Here is an 18,283-nt window from a genome sequence, read left to right on the forward strand (position 1 = left end):
AAAAACTTTTTATTTATTTATTTATTTATTATTATTAATTCAATAATAATAATAATAATAATAAATTATATCTTTTGTTTTCTTTTTTTCTTCATTTTGTTCCGTGATTGTAAAATGAAAAAAAAAAAAAAAAAAAAATTTTATCGATTTATATTTATATACATGTATACATAATAAATAAATGACATGTAACTTTCTTTCTCTCTCTCTCTCTCTCTCTCTCTCTCTCTCTCTCTCTCTCTCTCTCTCCTATATTTTACTTTATTTTCTCTCTCTCTCTCTCTTTCACTTAAAGGACGTGAAAAATATCATACGCGCTCTCACTCACACACATCCGCGCTCGATTTATTATAAATAAAAAATAATTAAACATTTTAAAAAATAAAAATTATAATTTAAATAAATAAATAAACAAAAATTAAATAAATAATTAAATTAGTTAAATAAATAAATAAATAATAATAATAATAATAATAAATAAATAAATAATTAAAAAAAAATTGATTTAATAAATTTGTTCTTTTCTTGTCAAGTGAATTGTTTTACACATTTCACTTCTTTCAAGGATCGAACGCATTCGTTTTTTTTTTTTTTTTTTTTTTATACAATACACGTGGTGTTGCGTATTATTATTATTATTAATATTAATTTGATAAGATATTTAATGATGACGTCAATTTATTATTATTATTATTATTATTATTATTATTATTTACAGTATTTAAGTATTATTATTGAAAAAAGTATGTTTTCAGGTGAATTATTCGACGGATGAAATTTTTGTTCGTGTATGTTCTACGTGTATAAGTCTACGATATATATATATTCAAATGTCCAATTACGTACCTAATGGTCATTATACCTATACATATGTGCATGAAGAATGTCGTAATTAATTAATAATAATAATGATGATGATGATGATGATGATGATAATGGGGTAAGTCGAAAATAATTTTATTATTAATAGGTGTTGGGTTTCTTCCACTTGTCTTGTCTTGTCCTGTCTTTTGTTTTTATATATATATATATATATATATATATATAAGTATAAGTCAGTCGATTGTTATAATACTGTCGTGGTAAGAAAGTGTATGAGAGTGAGAGAGAGAGAGAGAGAGAGACAATCGTCAAAAAAAAAAAAAATCTTTGGTATAAGCTTAAATTCGTCGTCGTCGTCGTCGTCGTCACAAGGTCGTCTGTCGTTTAAAATAACGTCTTTTTGTGTTTTCCGCTGTTGCAACCCGTTCGCAGTATGGTCCGCGAAAATTCACGAAAATTTTATGAATGATAACGCGCACTGACCGAATCGAGATTTTCTTTTCAAAATAAATTTTCCACCGTCGAATATGCTCTGTAAGCTAAATCCGATGCGTCCCACGTGTTCGTTTCGTCATTTTTGTCGTAAATGCTTCTTCTGTCCCATCCGCCGCCACTTCCGCCGCCGGATGCCCACGGTCCGCCACCCGAGCTACCGCTATCCCATCCTCCGCCTCCGTGACCGCCTCCGGCTCCCTTATTTTTCATCAATTTTTTTATTATCATTATTTTGCTTATGGTTAATGAAATGACGCTCGCGATCAAAGCCTGGAAAAAAAAAAAATCAATTTCTTATCAATATCATCATCATCATCATCATCAACAACACGTTATCAAAAAAACTTACTTTGATCGCCATGAGACCCGCCATTCCCAATATCAACGGGCCCAACATCATCATTTTAGCTTTTAAACCCATCATCATCATCATCATCATTTTTTTACCCATTTTACCACCGCCGCCGCCTCCTTTTTTCCTTCCTTCGACTCCCGTAGAATATGGAAAACTAAAATCTAGGGATGTGGTCGTGGTACTTCCTCCTTGAAAATTTCTACTTTCCGACGGTTTGACAACGGAAAAACTATTCGGTACTTTTACTCTTAATATGTGCGAATTCAAAAAACTAAAACAAAAACAAAAACAAAATGGACGCGATACGTAATGACTTTTTGTGTTTGTGTTTTTCGTCGTCGTCACCCGTAATTATATTTGTAAAAAAAAAATATTTTTCTTTTTTCTTTTTTTGTCTACTTATCAACCCATATCAATGTGAGAAAACCTAATAACCTTAAAAAAAAAAAAGATGGATGGGTAATTTCACACGCGGTTATAAAACTTATTAAAGTCACGCTTTTTTAAAATTCACGGTTAATAAAAAATAATAATAATAATAATAATAATGAAAACCGGTAAAATATAAAGGGTTAGGCGTAAATTAAACTAATTTTTTAATAAAAAACGTCACGCGGAAAGGTTTTGAATTTTGTAGGTGCGTTGTAAAAATGGCGGGAAAACCAATTTTTGTCGGTTTTCGCGGGTTTTTTTGCGTTTTGAAATTGGCGGGTTTTTTTGTTTTTCGTTTTCGGGGTTGTTACTTACTTGTCAATGGCCGTGTCCATGAGTTCGTCTAATTTTGATTGTTTTTCCGCGGAATCCAATCTTCCTTGGAATTCGTTTTCTTTTTCGTATTCGTTTTTAATTCTCACGACGCTCACGTAATTGCCCAAAACGGGAAATTTTTCCATTCGATTCATTCGATTGATAAAATTCAAAACTTTTTTTTGTACGCACGAAAATGATATTTTAGCCAAACAATCCATGTACATTCCGTTCAATGCTTCACCCGCGTATACCTCGGATCTTTTACTAAAATCATCTTCTGCTTCTACTGGAATTTTCCATTGAGAATCCGTCGTTGTTACACCACTTTCGACGACCATTTTGTTTTTCCATTTGTTGTTGTTGTTGTTATTATTATAAATAATTCGATTTTCGTCCGACACGGAATTGACGTTTTCCGATGAAGTCGCGACGATGACGATCGACAACACGAATACGATTTTATATAACGATAACATTATCCGCCGGAAAATGTTTTTCTTTTTTCGAAATCCAAAGATAAAATAAGAAAAGAAAAACGAAAACGAAATTTCTAGAAAAAAAAAAAAAGAAAAAAATTTTTTTTGTGTTCAAGACCGACGCGGTAAAGTGTTCTCGTGTCACTGATGAAAAAATCATTTCGTACCATCTTTTTATTAACAATGCCGAAGAATTATTCCCATAGTGTGTGTGTTTGCAGCATCCTTATAATTCATTCACTCACGTTTAGCTTATGGGTAAATAAATCTTTTTTGTTTGATTGTTTGTTTGGGAAAAAGTCTCGATCAAGGTTACGTTTTCCATCGAGTTATGCCCTTTTTGTTGTTGTTGTTGTTGTTGTTGTTGTTGGTGGCATGAATGAGAGAATTTTTTTTTGTAAGTAAACCATTCGTTGTTTGATGGATGCGTTTGAAAATTTTTTATGAATGGTAATCTTCTCCTTCTTCTTCGTGTACGATGTCCTTTTTTTTTTTTTTAACAGATGGAAAATAAATTTTTTCACCACTCCCCGATCGAATGGAAAAAAGAGAGAGAAAGAGAAAGAGAGAAAGAGAGAAAGAGAGAGAGAGAGAGAGTGAGAGAGGTTATTATTATTTTCATCTTTGGGTCAAATTCATATTCGACAAAAAAAATTTTTGTTTTACATCCTTATTTAATACCTTTTAAGGTTTTTTTCTATTTTTATAAGTTTTAACTAGAGGGGTTGAATCGAATCAATTTCCCAATTTATTATTATTATTCACCATTAAACACGACAAGGCTACTTGTCGGAGTTTTTTAAGTATTTATCCGAGGTTTCTACCCGATTCCTTAGGGACAAATACTCGAATTTCGGTGGTGCCACTTATTATAAGATAGCACCACATCAATTCTTGAAGGTCTTCCTGAGTCCGTCTTTTTCGATGGGAACGATTTGTCTCCTGAACTGGGCTCCGGTGACTAACATCTTTGGAGTGGCCAGGGTCAGAAGCAGTGAAATTCACGTTCTCGTCGAGCTGCCTCAGGTCGACAGTAGAACAAGATTTTGTTTTTGGTTCTTACTTTGTCTTGTTCTCATTTTTTTTTTTTTGCTCTTTTTAAGCCAACAGCACGTGGCGTTCTCAAACGGTCACCCATCCAAGTTTGCACCACGCCCGATGCTGCTTAACTTCGGTGATCGTACGGGAACCGGTGTGACCAGCACGCTATGGCCGTTGGCTTTTATTATTATTATTATTATTATTATTATTATTATTATTATTATTATTATTATTCACTTTCAGGGTTAAAGTTCACAGATTTTTTTTTTAATAACATGGATGCAAAAGGGGATTTTTAGTGTTTTAAATGTTTTCCGGGACGAAAAAACTTTTTTTTTTGTTTTTGTTTTTTGTTTTTCGGGATGAAAAAAAAAAAAAAAAAAAAAAAAAAAAAAAAAAAAAACAAAAAACTTGTTCACCCGAAAACACATTTTTTTGGTTTGTTTTGATTGAAAATTTTTCGATTCGTTTTCTATTGTTCGATTGTTTGTACTCTCAAGGGGGCAAAAGAAAAATCGTTAGAGTAGAAATTAATGCAAAATCGTGTCTTTAGAAAAATCGATATCCGGTTTTTTTCTTACTCTATGAACGGAAACTGTGCGTACGATCGCGATAGAATTCGAGATAATTTTAAATTGGGATCACGTGGGAAATTTGACCCCCTTTTTTTTTTTTTTTTTTTTTTTGTAAAAATTTTGGATAATAAATTCCAACGGGAACCTTCTCGACTTTTTCTTTTTGTGGTTGTTGTTATTGTTTTTGTTGTTGTTTTGGTTGTTGTTTTGGTTGTTATTGTTGTTTTTGTTGTTGCGAACTTTTTCACGTCGTTATTGTTTTTTTTTTTTTAATTTATAAGAAAAAGTAAAATAAATCAAAGTTTTATAAAAATTTAAATTAATTACGGTTAATGAATTTAAAAATGTCGGCCGCACCTGGATATCGCAGGCGAAATTTTTTTTCTTTTCTTTTTTTTTCTCTCCATTGAATTTTTTATTAGTGGATAAAAAAATAAATAAATAAATAAAATTTATTACGAGTCGATTGTAATTGTTGACAAATGACAAATGACAAAAACATCATCATCATTATCATCATCATCATTATCATCATCATTATTATTATTATTATTTACGGTTTTTTTTTTTTTCAATAGGCGATAAAAGGCGTTTGCATCCTTACTTACAGTTTTATATTTTTCTTTTCTTTTCTTTTCTTTTCTTTTCTTTTTTTTTTTGATAAAAATCGTACGGAAATTTATTATTATTATTATTATTATTATCATCGGGTGTTTTCGTTGTTATTATTATTATCATCCTTATCATCGTTGAGTGTTTTTTTCAAGTGTGAGGAAAAGTTTTGGGGGGGGGTTTACGATCGGAAGCTCGCAAACGTTTTTCATTTTTTCATTTTCATTTTCATTATTATTATTATTATTACTATTTTTTTTTTGCGGTCAGTGGCATACATTCATGTTTGACATTTTTAAAAAAAAAAAAAAATCTCATTGCAAGGGGGTCAAATTTTATAAGAATGATAATGATGATAATAAGAAATTTTGAAAAAAAAAATTTTTTTTTCTCTCTCTCTCTCTTTGTCGCGTAATAAATAAATAAATAAATAATTTAACAATTTTACGTGGAGAATTATTATTATTATTATTATTATTATTATTATTACTATTATTATTATTATTACTGTTATTATTATTATTATTGTTTTCTTTATAAAGAATTACGCCGCGTTACTCACGAACGAAAATAATTTGCGAAAACGAAAAAAAAAATTTTTTTCTTTTTACGATTTGAAAAACGCACGTGCGTATTCGCGAACGCACAGGTGATGGCATACAAATACCGGTACTCGATATACTACTCATGCAATAAATTATTATTATTATTATCATCATTTTTTTTTGTACTAAATGATTAACGCTTAATTTACAAAAATTTAATTGCACGAATCTAGTTTTTCTTATTACTTCTATTAAATTAAATTCAGATCAAATGATATTAATATTAATAATAATAATAATAATAATGATGATGATGATGATGATGATGATGATGATGATGATGATGATGATGATGATGATGATAATAATCAAATGTAAATTACCCGACGTGAAAAAAAAAAAAAAAAATTAATAACGTTTAAAATTTATTAATATAAACTTGAGGTTAATATTTGTATAAAAAGTTAATTTATTATTATTATTATTATTATTATTATTAATTTAAACGATTGTTTGACGTTCCAAAAATGGGTAACAATTAATAAAAAATGATGGAAAAATAATAATAATAATAATAGAAAGTTTTTTTTCGTCTTTGAAAAAAAAAAAAAGAAAAAAAAAAAAAACCGTGAAAATGAAAAGTAACGATTTCGGATTTTTAAAAAAATTTTATAATTAGTTTTATTCTTCCCCCTCCCCTCTTTTTCTTCATCATCATCGTCATCATTATCTTCTGCTTTTTTTCCTCGGTTAAAATTGCCCCCTTTTTCTTCCTTTTGTATTTTTTTCCAACATTCGTTAACGGTTTTGTTTGTACGTGGAAAAAAATTTTTAAAATTTTTTCGTTATTATTATCATTATCATCATCATCATCATCATCATCATTATCATTACCATCGTCGAGACGTTACGCGCGTGAAAATTCAATTGGAAAATGAAAATTTTTCATTCCGGAATGTTTAGAGTAAACAAAAAAAAAAAAAAGAAAATCGAACGATTGGATTTGAAATTGTTCGTCCGTTCGGAGAAAAAAAACCGTTCGGGTTAACGAACGAATGAACGTGAAAATCTCAACCGAACGAATTCACATCCTAGTAACGATGATGATAATAATAAGAAAATGAGGAAAGAAAAAAAAAGATGGAAAGTGAGCGAAAATAATAAAAGAAGAATAAGAAGAAGAAGAAGGAGAAGAATATTCATGCCGGATCTGCCAAAGGGCATTCAATCACGATTAACATCACGTTGATAATAATAATAATAAAATAATAATAATAATAATGATGATGATAATAAAGTTTAAAACAATGATGATTTGGTAAAAAAAAAAAAAAAATTAACAAAACAAACGAAAACGCGTGAGAAAAAAAAATAAAAAAATTCCTTAATAGAAAAGAAAGAAGAAGAAGAACAAGAACGACGACAGGAACAACAACAACAACAACAATATGGACGGCAGGAAATGGAAATCACGTGACATGGAATAAAACCGGAAATGAAAAAACAAAAACGAAATTTAATGGGAACCCGCGTTTTTTTTTTTTTTTTTTTTTTGGCGAATCGAATATCGAACCGAACGTTTTAAAAATCGATCATTTCGTGTCACGTGACACCACCATCATCCGCACATGCCATGAGAAAGAAAATTATTTTTTTATTCATTTTCCAAAAAAAAAAAAAAAAACGGGTTTTTAATTGCGATAATAATAATAATAATTTTTACGATATAACAAATTACGCGTTCACGTGTTATATTAATTTTTATTATTATATATCCACAGGAATTAATAACATTATTATTATTATTATTATTATTATTATTATTATTATTATTATTTTTATTATTATTAATGCGAGGAGGTAAAACTATTAAATTAATCTTAATTTGGTAAAATTAAAAAATAATTTAAAAAAATAAAAAAAAAAATAATAATAATAATAATAGTAAAGTGAGGGGAGGGAGAGGTAGAGGGAGGGAAGGCGAGACGGGGGGGGGAGCTTAATGGATTTTCACGTGCATAAATTTAATTATTATTACGAAGAGAGACTTACTTACTTACTCATACGACCGGTCACAATAACTAACGTATTAAATTCATTTTAACCTTTTTTTTCTTTTTTTTTCTATCTCTCATTATTTTTACGACTCGAATAAAAAAAAAAAAAACAAATTTCTAGAACGTTCTATTCGCTCAAAAAAAAAATAGAAAAAAAAATTTATAAATTAAACGAAATACGGATTCGACTCTATATGTTTTACTAGAATTTGACGTTTACAAAAGAAAAATTATCATTATTATTATTGTTGTTGTTTGTTGTTTGTTTGTGTGTTGTTGTTGTTTGTTGTTGTTGTTGTATTTTTATTGCTGTCTCTTTACTTTTACTAGATTATTATTGAGATTACGTTCACGTAAGAGAAAAAAATAAAAATAAAAATAAAAATGAAAATTATACAATTCGTGCGGCCAGTAGTGCTCCCCTTTTATTATTATTATTATTATTATTATTAGTATTATTTTCACTTTTTATTATTATTATTATTATTATTATTATGTCTTTGTCGGAGTTGTCTTCCAGCATTTTTTTCAAGTTTATTCATCCCTAAGGAATAAAGCGGCCGACTGTATATGAGTTTTCTATGGTCTTCCCGAGTCCATCTTATTCTTCGAGTTTATTATTATTATTATTATTATTATTATTATCATCATCATTATTATCATTGCGCGCGAATGATTTGAAGTTTTTCCATAATTCATTTCAAATTTTTTTTTTTTTTTTTCATAAAAAAAATGAAGGATTTAATCGAATGTGATGAAATGGTTGTGTGGTTCTTTTCCGTTTTCGCTATTTCAAATACCGCATTTGCAAATATTTGGATTTTGTTGTTTCCGGTTATACGGAAATTTTCGATTTCCGACGTTGCCAAATCCTAACAACAAATACTGAATCCGATTCCCGAGGTTGTTGTTAATGCGGATCGATTTGTTTTTGATTTGTTGTTAAGAAGTAAATCGATTTTCTTTTTTTTTTTTTTTTAAATCTCGATGTGATAATTTTCTTCTGCTTCGTTGCATCGAGAGCGTGTTATCATTATCATTATCATTATTATTATTATTGGGAATTTATTTAAAAAATGAAATCGATTCCGTTAAGTATATAACTAGAGTATCACGCGTTTAAAAAAAAATTAGGGATTGTTTAAAATTTACACTAAACGACTTTCATCCAATTTTTTTTTTTATTTTTTCGGTATAAATAAATAAAACAATGACAAAGCTTTATCGAAAACGGTTATTTTTTTTTAAATGCCGCCATTTTCTTTTTTTTTTTTTGAATTTTTTTAATTTCATACTTTCCCTGACGATTTGTTTAAAAAAAATTTTTTCTAAAATTTCACGCCGTCGTTTCTTTTTCCAACCGTTGGGTAAAATTTTTGTTTATTTTTTTGCGAACGTGTCACTAGAATTTGTTCGTTTCGATTTGTTCGTCTGCTGTTAATTTACCACCGCCGCCATAATCCGTTCGTTTTTGCCGTTCGAAAATAATTTTTTTTCATTCATTCTTATTTATTTACTCGATTCATAAATATTTTTTTAATCATCATCATCATCATCATCTCCTTTCTTTGTTGTTCATTAATCGTCGTGACGTCCTTTTTCCCTCTCTCTCTCTCTGTCTCTGTCTAAAAAATAAGTTATTATGTAATTTTTTTGAGAGATTTTTTTTTTTTTAATTTATTTAAAAAGGAAACTCGAGTTTTCGTTTCACGGATCCCATCATTTTCAAAATGGCATTAAATTAAATTATCTTTCGCTTTTTTTTTTTTTATTTTCTTTTTTTTTCGACCGTTCAAATTTTAATAAAAAAATAATTAGCGAAATTACAACGATGCGGAGAATTCAAGTTAATTTCAAACCCGAATAATTTAAAAATTTTCTTTTTCTTCCCCCCCCCCATTGCCCCCCATCTTCTTCCCCCTTTCACTGCCATCGCCATCATCATCATCACCATTGGAATTTCTTTCACGTTTTTTAATTTCTTATTTTCATGCAAAAAATAAAAAAAATGACAAACAATCGAAATGATGATAATGACAAAATTATAAAAACGCGTCGAGTAAATAATGATGATAATGATGATAATGATGATGACGATGATGAGACGTTCGGAAAATGGCAATTTTGATGAAAAAAAGGGAAAATGAGTAGTTGGGGTTTATGTATGTGTTTGAATGTAAACATATTAAGAGAAAACAAACATGACGATGAAAAAGATGATGAGAGAGAGAGAGAGAGAGAAATGAAGATGAGAAATGAAAAAAAAAAATTATTATTATTATTATTATTACGCACACACGCATACTTTGTAGAAATTGCTAGAAACTAGTTAATAGATGATGCTTGTAGCAGTTTTGAATCCCACTTAAATTAATTGTAGGCCACGTTGAATTTTGATTTCTATTCTTTTTTTTCTTCTTTTTCTATCGTAAAAACATCATTAGCCTATAATATCAGCAACAACAACAACGACAACAACAACCAAACAACAAACAAACCACAAAAACACAACAAACAAAACGATTCGAGATTGTAAGTGTGTGTGTGTGTGCATGATTACGCGTGAATAAATGGAGGAATTTTTTTTTTCTCAACCTTAGCATTTCCGGTGGAAAAAAGGGGTCGAAAGAAACAAGGAGGGGGGGAAATTTTTCTGTCGTGGAATTAGAACGCGATGAAAACAAAAAAGTGGAAGAAAATAAAGTTTCCGAATCTATTAATGTGTTCTCAACCTTATCGTTTCCGGTGGAAAAAGGGGTCGAAAAAAAGTGGGGGGGGGGATAAAAAATTTTTCTGTCGTGGAATTAGAACACGATGAAAACAAAAAGTGAAACAAAAAATAAAGTTTCCGAATCTATTAATGATTAATCGATCGTTAAATAAAAAAAAAAAAGAATTTCCGGTATTTCCATCGCGTTCATTTTATTTCCGTTAAAATTAATAATGATAATAATAATAATAATGCCGAAACCGAATGTTTGTGTTTGTTTTAAACGAACATCATGCGAACGTGTTTGTTTGTTTGTTTGTTTGTTTGATTGTTTTCGTAATTTTTTCGTAAAAAAAAAAAAAAAAAAAACAAAAAAAATGTTTTGAACGTTTAAAATTTAAACGGAAAACATCGACACCTTTCCCCATCCTTCCCCTTCACGCCCTCTCCTTCCCCAAGGAGGAAAAAAAAAGCAGGCTGTGACCTTAATGCATATATGCGTAATACAAAATTTTTAGTAATAATAATAATAATAATAATAATAATAGCCGCATAATAGCGTAACAAAAGACATTTTGTTTTAATTCCGGAGAATAATTTTTTTTTTTTTTTTTTTTTTTTTCATTTTCTTAAGTTACATACACGAACATTTTTTTTTGTTTTGTTTTAATTTAAAACAATTTAATTAGAACATAATAACAATTGTGGGATGAGATTTAGCAGGGGAAAAAATTTAATTTGATTGAACAATTAAAAAAAAAAAAAAAAAAATTCTTTTGTATTTTTCTTCTTCCACGTCTTTTGCTTTTTTTCTCTCTTTCTCTCTCTCTCTCTCTCTCTCTCTCTCTCTCGGAGTATTCGTGTTAAGTGATACTTAATCTCAAAACGTTTTTAATTTAAATGAAGAAAATAATTTACAATAGATGTTATTTTAATCAATTCTTTTTTGAGACGTTCGTTCTTAATTTAAAAAAAAAAAAAAAAGAAAAAGAAAAAGAAAGAAAGATGAAGTAGTGAAAGAAGAAAAAGTAAACAAAATTTTTGAAATTTTCTAGAAAAATTAAAAAATGATTAAATAATTTTCGGGTTTTGAAGTTAATCAATCCGTGAAATTTTTAATACATACACATATTTTTCTTTTTTTTTTTTAAATGAATTTTTTTTTACGAACGTTTCATTACGCATCACGTTAAATACACGTTAAACATTTATTAATTATTATTATTATTATTATTATTATCGTCAGTTTCTAATTTCCCGCGTTTTTTTTTCAAAAAAAAAAAAAAAAAATAACAAAAAAAAATCGAATACGGGAGAACGCGTTTATTTTTTTTCCGATAAATTATGCGTCGAACGTAGGATTTTTTTAAAAATTTTTAAATAATTAAAAAGTTCGCGCCTTTTTTTTTTGGCGGGAAAATATTTTGAATTTAGGTCAGGAAATGTTTCAATAATGAGGTCAAATCCCGGGATCGATCGTTCATTATTAAATTTTTTATCATAACGTTATCACACGCATCATCATTAAAATGTCCATATCACGTGTTCCATTATTATCATTATTATTATTATTAATGATAATAATAATAGTAATGATTATTATTATCATCATCATCATCATCACTATAATGATTTTAAAAAGGGAAAATAAAAACGTGTGAAAAAAATAATAAAAACAATTTTTTTCGTGTCACGAATTTTTTTCGTTTTACATTCATACATCGTATTCGTACCCTGCCCCTGGTAAGGTTTTATTAATAATAATAATAGTAATAATAATAATAATAATGGCGGCCGAAATTATTGTTACAGGTGTTATTTTAATTGAGGTTATATACGAATATGTAGAAAATAAATTTTATATATGTGTAATGCGAAAAGAAAAAAAAAAAAAAAAAACATTCTCGGAAGGATTCGGACGAGTATGCAAAAGGTCAGAAAATAATAAATGTAAGTTATGTTTTTTTTATCTATCTATCTATCTCTCTCTCACTCTCTCTTTCTCTCTTTTTTTCGAATACGTTTTTTTTTTTTTTTTTGCGAAATTTCGACAAAATTTGACGTCGAATTGAAAAAAAAAAAAAAAAACGTGTTGTTATTTCATAAAGAATTAACTAACGTTCGTAAATGTTTTTATACTCTATGAAATTCGGGTGTAAGAAATCCGCGGGTAATTTATCGTAAACGTGTCACTAGACGAAATTCTCATTTGTTTATTTTTTTTTTTTCGGCCGAATACTGTCGCGTTTCTACGACGATTTCACGACGGAAAATTTTTCGTATAAAAAGTGAGAGAGAGAGAGAGACAATCGAAAAAATTTTATTTATTTATTTATTTATTGTTTTCTCTCTCTCTCTCTCTCTCTTTCGAACGTGAGAAATTTGCATTATCATTATTGTTTATTGATAAGGTCAAAAAAAAATTTTTGTGTGAAACGTCTCTCGGGTCATATTATTATTATTACTTTCGTTTGGTTTACAAAAAAATAATGTGATGACCCCAAAAAAAAATTTCCTCCTTTTCCCCTACTTTCCTACTATTTTATGCCTTCCCGCCAAAACGTGGTTTTAGATTTTTTATTTTCTCTTCCCTCCGCCTCCCGCCTCCTCCCCTTCTCTTTCCCCTTCGATCTCGCAATGAATCTGTCAAAAAAATTTCAATGAAGCGTGCATACCTCCTTTTATTTTATTTTTAATAAAACAACAACGGGTAAATTGTTCGTTTGTTTGTTTGTTGTTGCGTTTGTTGATTGTTGTTGTTGTTGTTGCTATTATTATTATTATCGTATATTTTATTATTTTCTTTTCGGGGTCGAACCTGACGTTTAAAAATTTAAAAAAAAAAAAAAAAAACCGGATTATTTTATTTACATGTGAATTTTTTTTTTTTTTTTTTTATTAAAAGGAAGGAGTACGTTCGGGGAGGGGGAAAGGGGGAGGATGGGGGGAGGAACAATAATAATAATGATAATAATTTATTAATCGTGATATAACTAATTATGAGGCCGAGAAAATTTTCACTCTTAAACGATCAATACAAAAAAAAATTTCATTTTTATTTACGTGAAAATTTTTTTTTTTTGGAACGGTGACGAATTGTTTTTAATTATTATCATCATCATCATCATCATTATTTTTATTAACAAAAAATTTATTTATTAAAAAAATTTTTTTTTTACTACGTGAAACGTGGAATGATTGATTAAAAATGACGACGACGACGACAACGACAACAAACAAACAAACAAAAACAAAATAACAACCGTGCGACGGACGAGAGTCGGTATTTAATTTTTTAAATTTCAATAGTCATTTAAAAATAACAAACTCCAGGTCTCGAAATAATAATAATAATAATGATAATAATGATAATGATAATGATAATAATGATAATAACGAATCACGTGTACGGAGAGTAATTGTGTCAAAAATTATTCGCGTTTAATTTAAAAAGAAAAAAAAAAAACAAATTAAAAAAATTTTTTTATTAAAATTCTCTCTCGTGGAATTTCAAAATGATGATTATCGATTCGCGTTTAATAATAATAATAATAATAATAATACTGGTAGTAACGATAACGATAATAATGATAATGATAATAATAATAATAATGGTAGTAATAGTAAAATAATTTCATTATTTGGGTCGGTTTCAATTAAAAAAAAAAAAAAAAATTATTTTAATTAGTAAATAATTTTTTTTTTTTTTTTTTTTTTTTAACCTTTAATAATCTTTTACATACATTCATGAATAATAAAGATGATGATGGTAATAATAATGATAATAATGATGAAAAATTATTGAATCGTGAATAAGAGAAAAAAAAAAATAATAATAATAATAACGAAGAATAAATTATTATTATCACGATTCGATATTAATATTATTATGTACGAATTGAAAGAATATCGTTTGAATTTTAAATTTGTTTTTATTATTATTATTATTATTATTATTATTATTATTATTATTATTATTATTATTTGATTATTCACGTTCGTTGTTGTTGTTGTTGTTGTTGTTGTTAGTGGTAAAGAATTTAATTCGTCGAACGGGAGTGAATAAAAAAAAGAGAAATTTTTTTTTTTTTTACCTAAAATCACAAAAAAAAAAAAAAAAAAAAAAAAAAAGAGAAACGCTGGGGTTAAGTTAAGCTCATTAAGAGCATGATTTTTTTTTTCCCGTATGTATATATGTATAAATATCGATTTCGACCGTGTTTTCGATACGAGGAAAAAAAAAAAAAAAAAAATGTTTGTATGTATACGACGAGGAGAGGGATATTATTTTTCTTACGGTCAAGTAAATAATTTATTCGAAACACGCCTTAATTATCGATTTACGCGAAAATTACAAAGAGTGTTAAAAAAACAGTCAAATGCCAAAATGAAAAGAAAACCTATGGGAACGAGGTCTCGCGTATTTTATATACATATATATATATATACATATTTGCTGTATCATTTTGCTAATTTTTTTCCTTTCGTTTTAGTAGTTTGATGGTGAAAACGGGGTGAGAAAGAGAGAGAGAGAGAGTGAGATGAGATGGGATAGGGAGTAGGGGTGCGGAGGGGGGAAATTTTATACTTGCGAAAAATTATGAATTGAAAATCGAATTATTACCCCTTCAAAATTATGTTTATACTATTTGAGTACTTTAATCAAAAAAATTTTTTCCGGTTTGTTTAGTCGTTTTTTAGTCGCTTTTAGTTGTTTTTTTCTTATTGTAGTTTGTTTAGTCGAGGACGATTTAAAATAAAATAATAATAATAATTTTTTTAATGAAAAAATTTACTATTATTATTATCATCATCATCATTCCCTTAGGGATAGGGATAGGGAAACTTTTCGAAGCGTTTAAAACCCGTGTGAACAAACAAACGTACGAATGAAATTTTTTTTATTATTGATCATAGAGTAAAAAAAAAAATCAATCGAAATTTTATTTTCATAGAGTAATAATAAAAGGAAAGGAGGAGATTTAAAAAATATGATAATAATAATACCGATGCGATGATAATTAATATTATTTTATTAAAAATATTTTTATTTAAGCTATACATGTATATTTCGTGCCCAATAAGAGTAATTTTTATCAAGTAAAAAATATATAGTTTTTACGGTTTGTTTGTACGTTTGTCTGTCGTTTGTTTGTTTGTTTGTTTGTTTGTTTGTTTAGTCATCAGTCGTTGAATAATTCGTTTCGTTCGTGTTTTTATTTATTAATTGTCATGAGTTGTTTTTGCGTACTTAAATTAATTATTTTTTCGTCAGTCTTTTACGTACGTTTTAATACTATACTTATAAATTTAAAAAATAATAATAAATAAATAAATAAATAAATACAATACATAATAAATAAATAAATAAATAAATAAATAATAAATAATTGACGAATAAGTTTTAAACAAAAATAAGCGTAGGAATTTTTATATAAAAGCGTTTAAACGCCATTTTACAATAATACCTGTTGATGAATTTCTTCTTCAGGCGATAACAAAAAAGATGATGATGATAATAATGATAAGGGAAAAGATGAATGATTGATTGAATAAGTTGAGAGAGAGAGAGAGAGAGAAAGGAAAATTAGAGTTTAAATTTTTTTATATGGCTGATGATTAGGATGCGTTCGTTACGTTGTGGCTCCTATACGCCAAATCGTGAGCATCGATTTGATTCCAGCTTCTTCCCCAGCCTCCTCCTCCGTGATCTCCACCACCCGAGGAATAACTGTCACCTCCGCTTGACCATCCGCCACCTCCACCACCACCACCACCACCGCTAGATGGTCCGTAACCGTCGTGATGACCTTAAAAAAAAAATTAACTCGTTTCGATATACAATACGCATTTATAATAATCCCGGGGTCCGGGGGGTGGGAAATTACCTCCGCCGCCTCCGCCTCCACCATGATGAGGATCGTGAATGATGACTATTTTATGTTTGTCATCTTTCGTCATTTTTTTCTTCATCAGTGACAGTAAAGTTATAACCAATGCAATCTTTGACAATATCAAAGCTTTCAAAGCTTTCAATTTGATCAACATTGCAATCATTGGTAAAACCATCATGAGTTTCATTTTAAGCATCATCATCATCATCATCATCATTTTTTTCTTTTTTCCTCTACCTGCAAAAAAAAAAAAAAACCAAAAACAATTAGAAAATTCATTTTCTTTTCAAACTCAACCGACATTTTGTTTTTTTTTTTTTTTTTTTTTTTTTAAAAAAAAAAAAAAGAAATTAACCTTCTGAAAAACCTCTTGCAAATCCGATATCGATGGCATTTGATTCTGAACTTCTACCCCTCGCTTCGGTGTCGGTTACGGAAAGTCCAAAAGGAAGTTTTATTCTTAATTTGTGACTGTTGAAAAACCTGTGATACGAAAACATAAAACATAGAACATAACAACAAACATGTTACTCAAGACGTATTACTTTATTATTGAAGACATAAATTAAGGTTAACTTTTTTTAATGATGAGGAAATAAAAAAAAAAAAAAAAAAAAAGGAAGAAGAAGAAAACAAAGTGAGTTGTAATATCGAAAGAATAAAGACTTTTTTTTTTTTTTTTCGTATAAGATTTGAACCTGAAATGACAGGCACGAATATTAAAACCACGAGGTCGAAAAGAGTTTTAAAAAAAAAAAAAAAAAATGTCGCGAGATTTTTGTTGTTGTTATTGTTGTTGACCTTAATCAATTCAAACGTCGTTAATTACTTTTTTACGTTTTTTTATTTTTAAGGTATGAGAAAAGGAAGGGTGAGAGGGGGAGGGGGAGGGGAAAAGCTTGTTGTTGTTTTTTGCAAGGGTCAAACCTTTCAGGTTGTCGAGGTTGTTGAGGTTGTTTGTCGTTTGTTGTTTGTCGAACCCGAAATTATTTACTCTCGATAATAATTTATAAAAATCGGGATGTTTTTTTTTTTTTTTTTTTTTTTTTTTTTATTATTTATATTAAAAAAGGATGTAGTAGTCGTTTGATAAAATCAATTTCCGGGAAAAACCGGAAATTGATTTCCGTCGACGTTTTCCTCGCGATTCAACTACTAACTAACCTTTCTATGGCGTAATCGACCAATATTTCTAAATCTTCTTCCGATCCGTGATAATTCATTCTCGCTTCGATTGCTTTTTCCGTTATGGGTTTCGTCGTTTCTCTCGTGATTCTTTTGACCGTTAAAAAATCACCGAACATGAGATTGAAATGATCCATTCGTCCGAGACGATCTAAAAACACGAGAAATTTTTTTTGCAAACAAGGAATTGAAAATGTTAAAACGCATTCCGTATAGAGTCCCGCGAGCGCAGCATCCGGATCCTTTGAATCATCTCGTTGGTTTTTTTTTTGTTCCGAAACGTTTACGATTTCGTTTGTCGTTTCGTACGTTACATCGTTGTTGTAACCGTTGTAGTAAAGTTTTTTCAAATTCATAAATTTTCCAATTCTTTCCGCATTTAAACGTTTTAACGGTGTCTGCGTCGTTTGCGTCACGACCGATTTTTCCGAATTTTCCGTTTGTTGACTAGATATCACACAAATCCCACAAAATAAAAAAATTATTTTGTAACAATACATTTTTTTAAAAGTACCCCCTTTATAATAATAATAATATAACCGAACAATATTCGATAAAAAAACTTTGATGATGATGATGATGATGATGATGATTTGCAAATAATATTCACTCGAGACGATAATAATAATAATAATAAAAATAATGCAAACTGCCGCCGAATACGTAAAAGAAACTTTTTATTTATTCACATAAACACGATGAAGACGAACGTTAAAATGATGGAAGTACCTTCCCACCAGTTCCTTTTATAAAAAACTTTTTTTTT

At 28.6% G+C, this 18,283-nt stretch overlaps 2 protein-coding genes across 2 annotated transcripts; both read right to left on the minus strand.

Annotated features, from left to right (window-relative positions):
* Positions 1-1,323: 1,323 nt before the first annotated feature.
* On the minus strand, positions 1,324-2,760 carry Phum_PHUM025350 (uncharacterized protein; the record flags this gene model as incomplete). Its single annotated transcript, XM_002422913.1, has 3 exons — positions 1,324-1,587; positions 1,667-1,919; positions 2,420-2,760. The coding sequence occupies 3 exons, from the start codon at positions 2,758-2,760 to the stop codon at positions 1,324-1,326; spliced, it is 858 nt and encodes a 285-aa protein (XP_002422958.1).
* Positions 2,761-16,057: 13,297 nt separating this feature from the next.
* On the minus strand, positions 16,058-18,017 carry Phum_PHUM025360 (uncharacterized protein; the record flags this gene model as incomplete). Its single annotated transcript, XM_002422914.1, has 4 exons — positions 16,058-16,248; positions 16,327-16,569; positions 16,688-16,815; positions 17,497-18,017. 4 exons carry the CDS (start codon positions 18,015-18,017, stop codon positions 16,058-16,060), a joined length of 1,083 nt encoding a protein of 360 aa, XP_002422959.1.
* Positions 18,018-18,283: the final 266 nt, after the last annotated feature.

This window comes from Pediculus humanus, genomic scaffold, assembly GCF_000006295.1.
Source record: "Pediculus humanus corporis 1103172107382 genomic scaffold, whole genome shotgun sequence".
NCBI lineage: Eukaryota > Metazoa > Arthropoda > Insecta > Psocodea > Pediculidae > Pediculus > Pediculus humanus.